This window comes from Protobothrops mucrosquamatus, unplaced genomic scaffold, assembly GCF_001527695.2.
Source record: "Protobothrops mucrosquamatus isolate PMUCROS unplaced genomic scaffold, P.Mucros_1.0 scaffold5962, whole genome shotgun sequence".
Classification (NCBI taxonomy): Eukaryota; Metazoa; Chordata; class Lepidosauria; order Squamata; family Viperidae; genus Protobothrops; species Protobothrops mucrosquamatus.
In genome coordinates this window covers 1-13,727 of record NW_015391801.1, presented here as the reverse complement: position 1 = coordinate 13,727, position 13,727 = coordinate 1, and the positions used below count along the sequence as shown (strand labels likewise).

Here is a 13,727-nt window from a genome sequence, read left to right as displayed (position 1 = left end):
CCTCTGCCACTTTTCAAGGCCATGACACAGCTATTCTGCATAAGAAAATTAAATTCAAAAATAGCATTTAAAAGCCAGGCAGAGTGTGACCAACAACTCAGTGAACAAAGATGAACTAAAAGCAGAAATTTAAACTATGTTGTGAGGTTAATCTCTTTTTCCTCCAAATATTAATCCAATGTTTATTGAATGAAACTGAGATCTTTGCATCAAGAAACCATCTGAGAAACACTGCAAAATCATCTAAATTATTTCCTTACTCCAATACCAGATACACTGTTGGGTTTATACATCATTCTTAACCATAACCATAACCTTAACTATATACAGTTGTATTCTTTAACATGCTGTGCCTAAACAAATATATGTCATTCTGATTTAACATGGCTTGGTCCACACAAGATGCTAAGATAGTGGCTTGTTTCCCACAATATAGAAGTCACAAAATAGGTTTAAATCTAACTTGGCATGAATTCAACCACGTTTCCTACTAATAGTTAAAATTCTAGCACTGATATTGTTACCTACTTTGGGTAATGAAAGATCTGCAAGAAAGAAAGAAAAAACAAGCTCAGAGAGCACCAAAAAACCCTCGGTTAAAATTCTCACTTTCCTGATACCCTTGACTATTCAAATAGACAGAACTACTTTGTGACATACATTGTCTGGTTAATTTCCTTCTCTTTCTAATTTCCAGGTAGTGAACAGGAAAAACCTTAAGTAAAGCAGAAGAAAGTACCATAAATTGCATTTTAGATTAGGGTTTTTTTCCCCCACCAGATTTAACTGTCTAGAAATATAGACATCTTACCAGCTGGTGTGTTCCTAGGTCTTTCTCACTTGTGGGAAAGCGCTTGTGTGAGAAAATATTGTTGAGCAGCTATTACAGCATATCACAAGGGAGTTGGTGTACAATTATTGTCTCTAATTGATTTTGTTTAGGGAGCAATTTTCTGTAAAAGACATTTCTCTGTTCCTACAACTTTTTTTTTCCTTTTAACACTTCAATAATAAAGACGATTGATTGATTGATTTGATTTATGTGCTGCCCACCTCATCCAGAGATGCCTCTTGGATTTAGGGATTTTTCTTGGAGCTAAGGATTTTTTGATGGAGGAGGAAGAAGAGGCACAATAAATACACTCTCGTAAAAAAGAGGTAGACTTGCACAAGCTAAAATACACCCATGATTAGGCTGGATGTTTACCTACAGATGTTTTCTATAGTTAGAAGAAAACATTGCAACTGGAACCATTTTCTAGAAGAAGTGCAAATAATTCCCAGATGTAAGATCTGCTGGAATTTCTTTTTCTGCCCCCCCCTCTCTTTCAGAATTCCTTCCTTCCTCCGATCAGTGCTTTCCAATCTGGCAATCATAGATACTTTGGGACTTCAATTTGTAGGATTCTCAATTAAAGTTTGGTAACTCTAGTTTTGTAATTCCGACTTTCTGGGAAAGTCATGAAAACCTGTCCTCTGTTGCCTGGATTCTTTTCATTTTTTTATTCTAATATTCTTCTAGGACAGGGATGTCCAACCTTAGCAACTTTAAGATTTGTGGACTTCAACTCCCAGAATTCTGGGAGTTGAAGTCCTCAGGTCTTCAAGTTGCCAAAGTTGGACATCCCTGTTCTAACTATTGATGTCTAACTAACCACAATGGAGAGAGAGAGAGAGACTTTTAAAAGATAACAATTATTTTTCTTTAATTATAAGAAATTGGGTGAACATGCCATGAGGGATATGGATTATAATCCTCAGGAAAACCTTGCAAAAAAAGAAGAAGAAGCAACTAAAATAAATGGGAATCACCTTATTAATGCTTAAGTACCTGTGTTGGAATGTAGGATCTACACGAAATAATTTGTTCCCTGCTGTTGTTTCGGATCCTAAAGGTCATTTTGGCTGCTACTGAAGAATCCAACTTTCATCTTCCTTTGCTTAGCTGGAGCGACAGAAGCTACCTTGATTGCTGGGATGTCAACATTTGGCCCCAAATTCCTCGAATCCCAATTTAGCTTAAGTGCCTCTGAAGCAGCAACGTTTTTTGGTAAGAAAAAAGCCGTGGAATGAAACTTTAGGTCAGGGTCTTCAAACTTGGCCCTTATATGACTTGTGGACTTCAACTCCCAGAATTTTTTTGTTCTAATATTCTTCTAGAACAGGAGTGTCCAGCCTTAGCAATTTTAAGATTTGTGAACTTCAACTCCCAGAATTCCCCAGCCAGCCATGCTGGCTGAGGAATTCTGGGAGTTGAAGTCCACAAGTCATAAAAGGGCCAAGTTTGAAGACCCCTGCTTTAGGTGGTTTAATGCCCATTAGCTGAGCTCAGCTGGCTTCACATCCATATACAGATAGTCCTTGACTTACGACCACCATTGAGCCCAAAATTTATGTCGTTGAGTGAGACTTTTGTTAAGTGAATTTTGCCCCATTTTACGACCTTTTTAGCCTCAGTTGTTAAGTGAATCACTGCAGTTGATAAGTTAGTAATCCGATTGTTAGGTGAATCTGGTTTCCCTCATTGACTTCGCTTGTCAGAAGGTCGCAAAAGGGGATCACGACAACCGCCATTAAGTACATGCCAGTTGCCAAGTGTCTGAATTTAGATCACGTGACCATGGGAAAACTGCAACAGTCGTTCAGTGTGAAAAATGGAAGGATTTATACTTCTGCAGACAGCTGTTCATTTGCATTCTTTTAGCCAGTCGTTAAAGCTACCTGGAGGCTTATCTGTGTCTTTCATGCCATTCTTTAAAAGAAGGCAAATGACCAGCTATCTGCAAGGAGTATAAATCCTTCCATTCTCCACCATCCAGTCAGAGGTGAAGAAGCTTCTTGGATGAAAAAAGAAAAAAACAAGAAAAAACAAGGAAGTCCAGTTGCCTCGTGAAAAAGCACCTTTGGGACATTAGAGAGGGAAACCATCAGAAAACTTCAAGGCTGTAGGCTAGATTTAAAAAATAGGAGGGGGGGGATATCCCAGAAGAAAACAATGTCACATTGTTTCCTTTGTTGTTGTTAGTTGCGAAGTTCTGTCCGACCCATCGTGAGCCCATGGACAACGTTCCTCCAGGCCTTCCTGTCCTCTACCGTCTTCTGGAGTCCATTTAAGCTCACGCCTCCTGCTTCAGTGACTCCATCCAGCCACCTCCTTCTCTGTCGTCCCCTTCTTCTCTTGCCCTCAATCTTTCCCAGCATCAGGCTCTTCTCCAGTGAGTCCTTCCTTCTCATTAGGTGGCCAAAGTACTTGAGTTTCAACTTCAGGATCTGGCCTTCTAAAGAGCAGTCAGGGTTGATCTCCTCTAGGACTGACCGGTTTGATCGCCTTGCAGTCCAGGGGACTCGCAGGAGTCTTCTCCAGCACCATAGTTCAAAGGCCTCCATTCTTTGGCACTCGGCCTTTCTTATGGTCCAACTTTCACAGCCATACATTGCAACTGGGAAAACCATGGCCTTGACTATACGCACTTTTGTGCCCAAAAGATCCTATATGGATATGTCACACAAAGTTAACAAGCACCCATGGGAGAGAATACTTGTAACTCAGGGTTGAACAGTGGAGTCCTCGGTGCTTTCTTGGTTGTTTTCTTGAAGAGTTTCATAACCAAATTAGGTAACACCGTCATCAGCACACTGATGATGTTACTTAGTTTGGTAATGAAACATCTGCAAGGAAAGCCACCAAGCTTAGGGAGCTCCAAGGACCTCACAATTAATAAGGAATTGAGCACAAGTCAAAGCAGACTTCAATTTTCAGACAAAAGAAAACCCCCAAATAGACTTTCCTGCCCTTCTTAACCATCTCTGCATTTTGATTGGGATGCTAATGAATGCCAGATTAATACGATGGGTTGAGGGTCCAACTATAGTAGAAGAGGTAGGGCAGTGTAGTGGTTAGGGCTTTGGACTCAGGTTAAAGGCCCCATTTAAGCATTTAACTAGCGCTATCTTTCAGCCCAACTATCTCAAAAATTGGATCATGGAAATAATACTATTATTATTATTTCTTAAAAATTTTTATGGGCCGCCCATCTTACCACAGGTTGACACTGGGCGGCTTACAGTATTAAATGCTAGAGGAGATTCTAATACTGAAAAGGCAGTTTGTCAACGACACTGAATGTGATTTAAATAATAAACAAGTCGATTTGAAAATGACACAGCTGTTTCCTCTCCTTTGGAAGGCTACCTTGTGGTCCCGGCAGGAGGTGGCGGCACTTTCCTTGGCGGGTTCCTTGTGAACAAATTTAAGCTGCGCTGCTCAGGGATCATCAAGTTTTGTTTCTTGTGCACCATGTCGAGTCTGCTGGCAATTTTTATCTTTTTTACTGATTGTCCCAACATGCCCATGGCTGGAGTGACCCAGATGCACGACGGAAGGTAAGCAGCGGAAGAACAATCCCCATGCAAAGGAGGGTATTCCAGATTAAGGCTGCAAAAGAATAACATCACATTAAAAATCTCTGTCTGTCTGTCTGCCTGCCTGCCTGCCTGCCTTCCTGCCTGCCTACCTACCTACCTACCTACCTACCTACCTACCTACCTACCTACCTATCTATCTATCTATCACAGTGATGGCGAAACTTTTAGAGACCGAGTGCCCAAACTTCAACCCAAAACCCACTTATGTATTGCCGGGTGCCGGGTGGGTGTGGCCCCTGGGTGGGCGTGGCTACAGTGGTCATGGCAGATGGGTGGGCATGGCCAGGGTGGGCATGGCCAGCTCGATGTTGCTCCTGGGGAGGGACGCATGTGGGGCCAGGCAGGGTGGGGGATATCCAGGGGTCTCTGGCAGGAGGCTGGCTCTGCGGGGTGAGGCGAGGCAGGGCGGGGGTGCCATGTCACAGGGCAAGGCGAGGCAGGGGCCGGGGCAGCTGCTGCCTGACACCCTCGGCCCCCGCACACAAAGGCCAGCAAGCGCATGGGTGCTGGGATGCATCCAGCCACGTGGGACCTTGGCAAGTTAGCGGGCGGTTGGTTGAAGAGGACGATTGCCATCTCCAGGGCATGGCGCGCGTGCCCACAGAGAGGGCTCCAAGTGCCGCCTCTGGCACACGTACCATAGATTCGCCACCACTGATCTATCACTTGCCCTACCTACTAAAATTATATCCATCTAACTGTGTTATCTGTATATGTCTGTCCATCCATCCACAGTATCGATTCATTGATTCATCCAGCCAGCCACAGTATCCATCCATTCACCCACACCTGCCCTATCTAAAGTATTTATGTCCATCTATCTATGTTATCTTTCTGTCTATCTATCTGTCGCTATCTTTCTATCATCTGTCCTATCTACTGTGACTGTATCCAACTAGCTGTGTTGGATATAGATATTACCTATATCTATCTGTCCATCCATCCGTCCATCTATCCATCCATCCATCCTATCCACAATATCTATGTCCATCTATGTTGTCTGTCTGTCTATCTATCTATCTATCTATCTATCTATCTATCTATCTATCTATCTATCTATCTATCTATCTATCTATCTATCTATCTATCTATCTATCTAACTAGCTATCTTTTGTCATCTACTGCATACAGCATATCAATCCATCAGATACCCCCTATCATCTACTTTACCTACCTTTCCATTTATCCATCCATCCATCTCCTATTCTATGGAAGAATGGCAGCCAGAGAAGATCAACTGAGTAGCAGACATTCGATTTTTAATAAATAATTCACAAATACTACAGAATTTGGATTTTCTTTACAGTCTTCCAGAGACATTACTACCTCTGAACCACTGTTGGAAGTATACAGACACTGCCTGATACTCAATTCTGATCACTAAAATAAATGTATGGGGTAGGGTGGGGTGGGGTGGGGGGCAGGACAGGACAGGTATTAAAGTTAAGATATGAGGCATTGATACAGTGGGTGCCCAAGGATGCTGTACACTCACGGCTGACATGAATGCCACTTCTAGCTGGTCTCAAACTAGCATCTCATAACTATTGAAATATATCAGCAATCATTAGCTGGGTAAATCTCCTTCTTGCCTTGCATATTTTTTTCAAGCTTTGGAGCTGATAAGGTTAGGAAGAAAATATATTGACCAATTATATGTTTTGTTTAGCCTCTTACTGCAAGGTCACCTCAACCTGTCTGACCCCTGCAACATGGAGTGCCACTGCCTGCGTGAGACCTACAATCCGGTGTGTGGGAACGACGGCATAACATATTACTCAGCCTGCCACGCTGGTTGCAAAAAAGCCTCAATAAATCACGACAGTCGGGAAAAGGTGTGTGCAGGATATCAGCCTTCACTTGTTCTCCTTCTTGGGCCCAAACCCTGTCGATATGTAACCAAACGATTGAGGTTGACTCTGCTTTCATATAACAATTACAATAATAAAGTTGGAAGGGACCTTGGAGGTCATCTAGGCCAACCCCCTGCTCAGGCAGGAAACCCTATACCATTTCGGACAAATGGCTGTCCAGTCTCTTCTTAAAAACTTCCAGTGTTGGAGCATTCACCGCTTCTGGAGGCAGGTTGTTCCACTGGTTAATTGTTCTAACTGTCAGGAAGTTTCACCTTAGTTCTAGGTTGCTTCTCTCCTTGATTAGTTTCCATCCATTTGGATGGAGAATAGCTTGACTCCCTCTTCTTTGTGGCAGCCCCTGAGATATTGGAACACTGCTATCATGTCCCCCCTCGTCCTTCTCTTCATTAAACTAGACCTATCCAATTCCAGCAGCCGTTCCTTATATGCTTTAGCCTCCAGTCCCCTAATCATCTTTGTTGCTCTTCTCTGTACTCTTTCTAGAGTCTCAACATCTTTTTTACATCGTGGTGACCAAAACTGAATGCAGTATTCCAAGTGTGGCCTTACTAAGGCATTGCAAAGTGGTAGTAACACTTCACATGATCTTGATTCTATCCCCCTGTTAATGCAGCCTAGCACTGTGTTGGCTTTTTTGGCAGCTGCAGCACACTGCTGGCTCATATTTAAGTGATTGTCCACTAGGACTTCATATGTCTATGGAGATGCTTCATCATTCAGGTCAGGGGTGTCAAACTGCCGGCCTGCGGGCCAGATGCATCATCCGGAAGCTGTGCCCACCCCATTGCGTGACGTCGCGAGTTTGACATGTCTGATCCAGGTCATGGTTGTCCCAAAGGTGCTGCTTTTTTTCCCCCCCAAAAGCCAACTGGACTTTCTTAGTGTTTTTTTCTTTGAAAACATTTCACTTTTCATCCAAGAAGCTTCTTCAGAACTGAAACATTTTCAAAGGAAAAAAAAAAGAAGAAAGCCCAGTTGCCTTTGGGGGGAGAAAAAAAGCACCTTTGGATTTGTGTGTGGAAGGACGTGGATGGATGGATGGGAAGATATTTTTGCTTTGATTCCTGATCATGAATGCTGTGAATTAAGTATGTTTGGTGCATGCAGGATACAAACAGAAAGGATACAGGTAGTCCTCGACTTACGACCACAATTGAGCCCAAAATTTCCGTTACTAGGTGAGACATTTGTTGAGTTTTGCCCCATTTTGTGACCTTTCTTGCCACAGTTGTTAAGTGAATCTGGCTTCTGTATTGATTTTGCCTGACAGGAGGTCACAAAGAAGTGACCATATGACCCTGGGACACCACAACCGCCATAAATATGAGTCAGTTGTCCAGGGTCTGATTTCTGAACACTTTACAACCGTGTTACTAACTTAACTACTGCAGTGATTCACTTAACAACTATGGTAAGGAAGGTGGTAAAATGGGGCAACATTCACTTAGCAACTGTCTCACTTTGGGCTCAGTTGTCGTCATCAGTTGAGGATTCCCTGTAGTGCAGTTTGCACAACAGTGGTGTAACATGGGACACCTCAGGGGCCCCTAGAATTATGTGAGCTGCTGTATTCTGTGCCAGTTGTAGCTTCCGAATACTCTTCAAGGATAGCCCCATCTAGAGTGTGTTGCACCACGATGTAAAAAAGATGTTGAGACTCTAGAAAGACTACAGAGAAGAGCAACAAAGATGATTAGGGGACTGGAGGCTAAAACATACAAGGAACGGCTGCTGGAATTGGGTATGTCTAGTTTAATGAAGAGAAGGACGAGGGGGGACATGATAGCAGTCTTCCAATATCTCAGGGGCTGCCCCAAAGAAGAGGGAGTCAAGCTATTTTCCAAAGCGCCTGAAGGCAGGACAAGAAGCAACAGATGGAAACTAATCAAGGAGAGAAGCAACCTAGAACTAAGGAGAAACTTCCTGACAGTTAGAACAATTAACCAGTGGAACCACCTGCCTCCAGAAGCGGTGAATGCTCCAACACTGGAAGTTTTTAAGAAGAGACTGGACAGCCATTTGTCCGAAATGGTATAGGGTTTTCCTGCCTGAGCAGGGGGTTGGACTAGATGACCTCCAAGGTCCCTTCCAACTTTATTATTATTATTATTATTATTATTATTATTATTATTATTATTATTATTATTATTATTATTATTATTATTATTATTATTATTATTATTCCAACTGAGGGGGTGAGCAGAAAAGGGACCGTTCCTTTTCTTCCTGTTTTGGCCCTCTCTGTTTCCACACATACACTTCCAAAGCCCTAACCAAGCTTAAACAGAGTCCATACTTGGAGGGCTTTTCAATTTATCCCATCAATCAGAGACTGGCAATTTCAACTTTATATTGACTACCAAGAACGCAGACAATAGGGTTGGAAGGAACCTTGGAGGTCATCTAGTCCAACCCCCTGCTCAGGCAGGAAACCATAGAATAGAATAGAATAGAATAGAACAGAATAGAATAGAATAGAATAGAATAGAAGGGATCTTGGAGGTCTTCTAGTCCAACCCCCTCCTCAAGCAAGGGGCTTTATACCATTCCAGACAAATGGCTGTCCAGTCTCTTCTTGAAAACTTCCAGAGTTGGAGCACCCACAGGCAAGCCGTTCTATTGATTAATTGTTCTTGCTGTCAGGAAGTTTCTCCTTAGTTCTAGGTTGCTTCTCTCCTTGATATAGTTTGCATCCGTTGCTTCTTGTCCTGCCTTCAGGCGCTTTGGAGAATAGCTTGACTCCCTCTTCTTTGTGGCAGCCCCTGAGATATTGGAACACTGCTATCATGTCACTCCTAGTCCTTCTTTTCATTTCTAGTCCTTCTTTGACTTTGACAGAACAACAGAATTGGAAGGGACCTTGGAGCTCTTCTAGTCCACCCATCCCTTTCTCAGTCAAGAGACTCTATACCAGGGGTAGGCAACCTTGGCTCTTTTATGACTCATGGACTTCAACCCCCAGAATTCCTGAGCCAGCATGGCTCAGCATGGAAACCTCTCCCTTTCCCCTCAGCATGATTGGCTCAGGAATTCTGGGAGTTGAAGTCCACGAGTCATAAAAGAGCCAAGATTGCCTACCCCTGGACTAGACCATTCCAGACAAATGGCTGTCGAATCTCCTCTTGAAAACCTCCACTGAACAACCACAACTTCTGGAGAGAAGCCATCCCACTGATTAATTGTTCTCGCTATCAGGACATTTCTCCTTAATTCTAGGTTGCTTCTCTCCTTGATCAGTTTCCATCCATTGTTTTTTGTCTGGCCTTCAGGTGCTTTGGAGAATAGGTCGACCCCCTCTTCCCTGTGACAGCCCCTCAAGTACTGTAAGACTGCTATCATATCACGGCTAGTCCTTCTCTTCACTAGACTATAGACATACCTAGTTCCCTCAATCGTGCACATGTACAGACCAGATGCTGTACACGTATGACCAGATACTGTGGGCTGAATTGAGGAATGTTTGCATGCAAAGTATGAGCTGTACCCAGGGGTGGGATTCAGCCACTTTGCACCACTTCAACAGAACTGGTAGCTAAATTTTATGTTGTCCAGGCCCAGAATGGACTTCCGGAAGCGGCATCCACACAGAGAACCGGTTGTTCACATATTTCAGGGGTCTTCAAACTTGGCCCTTTTATGATTTGTGGACTTCAACTCCCAGAATTCCTCAGCCAGCGTGCCTAGCTGAGGAATTCTGGGAGTTGAAGTCCACAAGTCATAAAAGGGCCAAGTTTGAAGATCCCTGACATATTGGAATCCCACCACTGGCTGAGGTTCATTTCTCCTGAGCAACATTGGCTAAAGAAAAGAAACAGACATCATTGTGTTACAGTGTGGAGTGACTGTTCTAAACTACCATTCTTGTTTCCTAAGGTTTATCATGAATGCAGCTGCATTGTTGGCCCCAACGCTCCGGTCTCTGGCTTGGCTACGGCAGGGAAGTGTACATCTTCATGTGAAAGAAAGACTCTTCTTTTGATTTTCATGTTTGTTATCATTCTCTTCACATTCCTAAGTAGCATTCCTGCGTTGATAGCTACATTGCGGTAAGGCAGAGAAAAATAAGACTTATTTTCTCAAAGCTGAGGCGAAAAGAGAGTTTTTTTAACTATCGAAATCAGGGGTCTCCAAACTTGGCAACTTTAAGACTTGTGGACTTCAATTCCCATAATTCCTCAGCCAGCAAATTTGGCCACTTGAAGACTTGTGGACTTCAACTCCCAGAATTCCTCGGCCCGCATGGCCGGCTGAGGAATTCTGGGAATTGAAGTCCACAAGTCTTAAAGTGGCCAACTTTGGAGACCCCTGATCTAAACTCCAGCACTTCTTTCTTTCTCTCTCTCTCTCTCTCTCTCTCTCTCTCTCTCTCTCTCTCTCTCTCTCCCTTCCTTCCTTCCTTCCTCCCTCCCTCCCTCTCTCTCTCTCTCTTTCTTTCTTTTGAAATTAAGTCTGCAGACAAATTAGTTATTACTCCAGATCAAGACTGGCTATAGGAACAAAACTGAGTTCATATTACACTTTAAATCCTAACTTGATCTGAGCAAACCAGAAATGGCTATAGTTATATATAGTGGCCAAACATATGGTTTAATGGGATGGTCTGGTTGTTCACACAACCTGCTTAAAATGTTTGCCTAAGTTTCTACAACATCCTGAGTCACAAATGAATCAAACCAACTAACCTTTTTTATTCTTATTAATTATACAATATATGTGTACACTATTGTGTTTAAGGATATATTTAACCTATTATTTGGTTTAGAATGTGTTCCATAACAGGTTCTGCTGAAATAAATAAATTTAATCTTGGCTTAATGTTATAGCCTTGTTCGCATGATCTGCTAAAACAGTAACTGGGGGCTAAACAAGAAAATACTCATCCTTATTTTAGTCTAAGTTTCATAGGCATCCATTCATCTGCAGTGGCTTCTAAAGGATGGAGCCTGCACAATCATGTTGTAATATAGAATCTACCCTTCCCTGCTTGTACTTGTAGTCCTCGACTTACGACTGATAGCTTAGCAATCATTAGAAATGACGACTGAGTTGAAAAGAGGGACTTATGACCCGGATTCAAAGTTCCAATGGTTGGGTCCCCTCCATAGTCACATGACCGAATTTCAGGCACTTGGCAAAGCAGCCATATTTACAGCCATTTGCAACATCCCACTGTCAGGGGACCATGTTCTGTGATGGTTTTGTCCCAAACTGGCAGTTACTTCTGCTTTTCAGCAAAACTGTACCCCTAGTGCAGGGGTAGGCAACCTCGGCTCTTTTATGACTCATGGACTTCAACTCCCAGAATTCCTGACTCAGCAGCTAGGCAACCTCAGCTCTTTTATGACTCGTGGACTTCAACTCCCAGAATTCCTGAGCCAGCCATGCTTGAGGGGAAAGGGAGAGGTTTCCAAGATGAGCCATACCAGCTCAGGAACTCTGGGAGTTGAAGTCCACGAGTCATAAAAGAGCCAAGGTTGCCTGCCCCTGCCCTAGTGAGTCATTGGTTCACTTAACAACTATGGCATTCGCTTAATGACTGTTGCAAAAAGATTGTAAAATTGGGTCAGTCCTGTGACTGACCTACTTTATGACCATTGTGATGGGTCGTATGTTGAGGACTATCTATATACACAAGTACATAAGGGAGGATGTTTGCATTACCACACACCTTTGCCATTACTGCTTGCCACTTTCCCCACAGATGTCTAGCCTTTTTTTGTCCATCGTGTTATACTCATTTGTTAATACATTCCTACACTTAATTGTACAGGACAAAACAGAGAACTGTCCTGTTTGAGTCTCTCTGTAGCCGATCCTGCTTGCCTTTGTTTTTAAATGTTTGTTTTATGTGTCCCAGGTGTGTTTCCGACAGACAGCGATCATTTGCACTAGGAATCCAGTGGATTGTTGTGAGAACACTAGGTATAGTATCCAAACAATATTTGTAAACTTCTCAGTGTTTTGTGTTAATTAAGATGTTCTAAACTGCTGGGATTTCGGCATTCGTGGTACAAACAGTCCTTGTGTCAACACTGCTAACATTGGATGTTTTTGCTTTGACAACATATGGAAATGCAACCATTTTCCTTCTTATGTTTTACTCTTAGAATTAGAGTTAGAATTAGATTATACTGGGGGGGGGGGAGAAGGAGGAATGTGCACGGGAGTTTAGTTAGACATAACAATACTGTAACTCGTGTGAGAACCAAGGTTTTTGAAATAAGAGATGATAAGACATGGCCGGGTTGGAGAACTGGAGGGAAAGCCTGCATTTCAAACTAATTGGACAATATGATTGATGACTGTAAATTAGAAGAGGGAATTGTGCTTTGATACTATGGGCTCAGGGGAGGGGAATTCAGATTTTGGCTTTGGCTATGTAAGTGCCGACACTATGCTTCTCGAATAAAGATTCTTTAAGGTAAACAATGCCTTGAAGTTCTTTGAAGAGTTTCATCTGTCGGAACCATGACACCTTGAACTTACAACTATTTGTTTTGGTGACCACTAAAAGTTACAACGGCACTGAAAAACGTGACTTGTGACTGTTTTTCCCACGTACGGCCATTGCAGCATCCCTATGATAAGGTGATCAAAATTTGGATGCGTAGCAACTGGCATTTATTTATGGCAGTTGTACTGTCCAGGGCAGTGGTGGGATTCAGTCAGTTCGCACTACTTCGGCAGAACCGGTAGCTAATTTTTTGTTGCCCAGGCCCAGAATGGACTTCCGGAAGTAGCATCCACACAGAGAACAGCTTGTTCACATATTTGAATCCCACCACTGATCCAGGGGTCATGTGATCACCATAAGTGACCTTGCCAGACAGCTTCCGACAATCAAAGTCAGTAGGGGAAGCCAAATTCACTTAACGCCCGGATTATTCACATCACAGCTGCAGTGATTCGCTTCAGAACTGGGGCAAAAAGGTCATGAAATGGGAGCAAAACTCACTTCATGACTGCCTTGCTTAGCAACAGAAATTTTGGGCTCGATTGTGGTCACAAGTTGAGGACTACCTGTAGAGAGGCTGAGCTAGAAACGTTCCTTTTGTGAAGGATGAGCGCTTTTGCTATTGTGCTATTACTGTGAACATATATAAGGTTGATCTTGGAACTGGTTTTTGAAAGAGGCCGTGAACCGTTCTGAGCGAATATTGTCTTACCGCCTGTTCTTTCGGAGTAATATTTTCCATATGAAGTTGGCCAGTGGAAACTTTGAAAATAAATCTGATTCCAACAGAGACAAGATGAAATGTGGTTGACACCGTGGAATCAAACATTCCAGCTAGGCCAGAAATATTGGGGTAATATGAAATGCTTGAGATACATGACACCTCTTCATTTCTGTCTCTCTATAGGGAGCATCCCGGGCCCCATTGCTTTTGGGTCAATGATTGACAAGTCATGTCTCTTGTGGCAGAG

The 13,727-nt window shown here is 43.0% G+C and overlaps 1 protein-coding gene across 1 annotated transcript in view; it reads left to right on the top strand.

Annotated features, from left to right (window-relative positions):
• The window catches only part of SLCO4A1 (solute carrier organic anion transporter family member 4A1), a gene marked incomplete at its 3' end in the record, with an annotated part of 24,176 nt that extends 10,455 nt beyond the window's left edge, over nt 1-13,721 (top strand). The window contains exons 5-10 of the mRNA XM_015829365.1: nt 1,896-2,050; nt 4,188-4,383; nt 6,095-6,260; nt 10,176-10,348; nt 12,160-12,224; nt 13,664-13,721. Of these exons, the coding sequence (XP_015684851.1) occupies nt 1,896-2,050; nt 4,188-4,383; nt 6,095-6,260; nt 10,176-10,348; nt 12,160-12,224; nt 13,664-13,721 (813 nt within the window). The remainder of the gene's footprint in view (nt 1-1,895; nt 2,051-4,187; nt 4,384-6,094; nt 6,261-10,175; nt 10,349-12,159; nt 12,225-13,663) is intronic.
• Nucleotides 13,722-13,727: the final 6 nt, after the last annotated feature.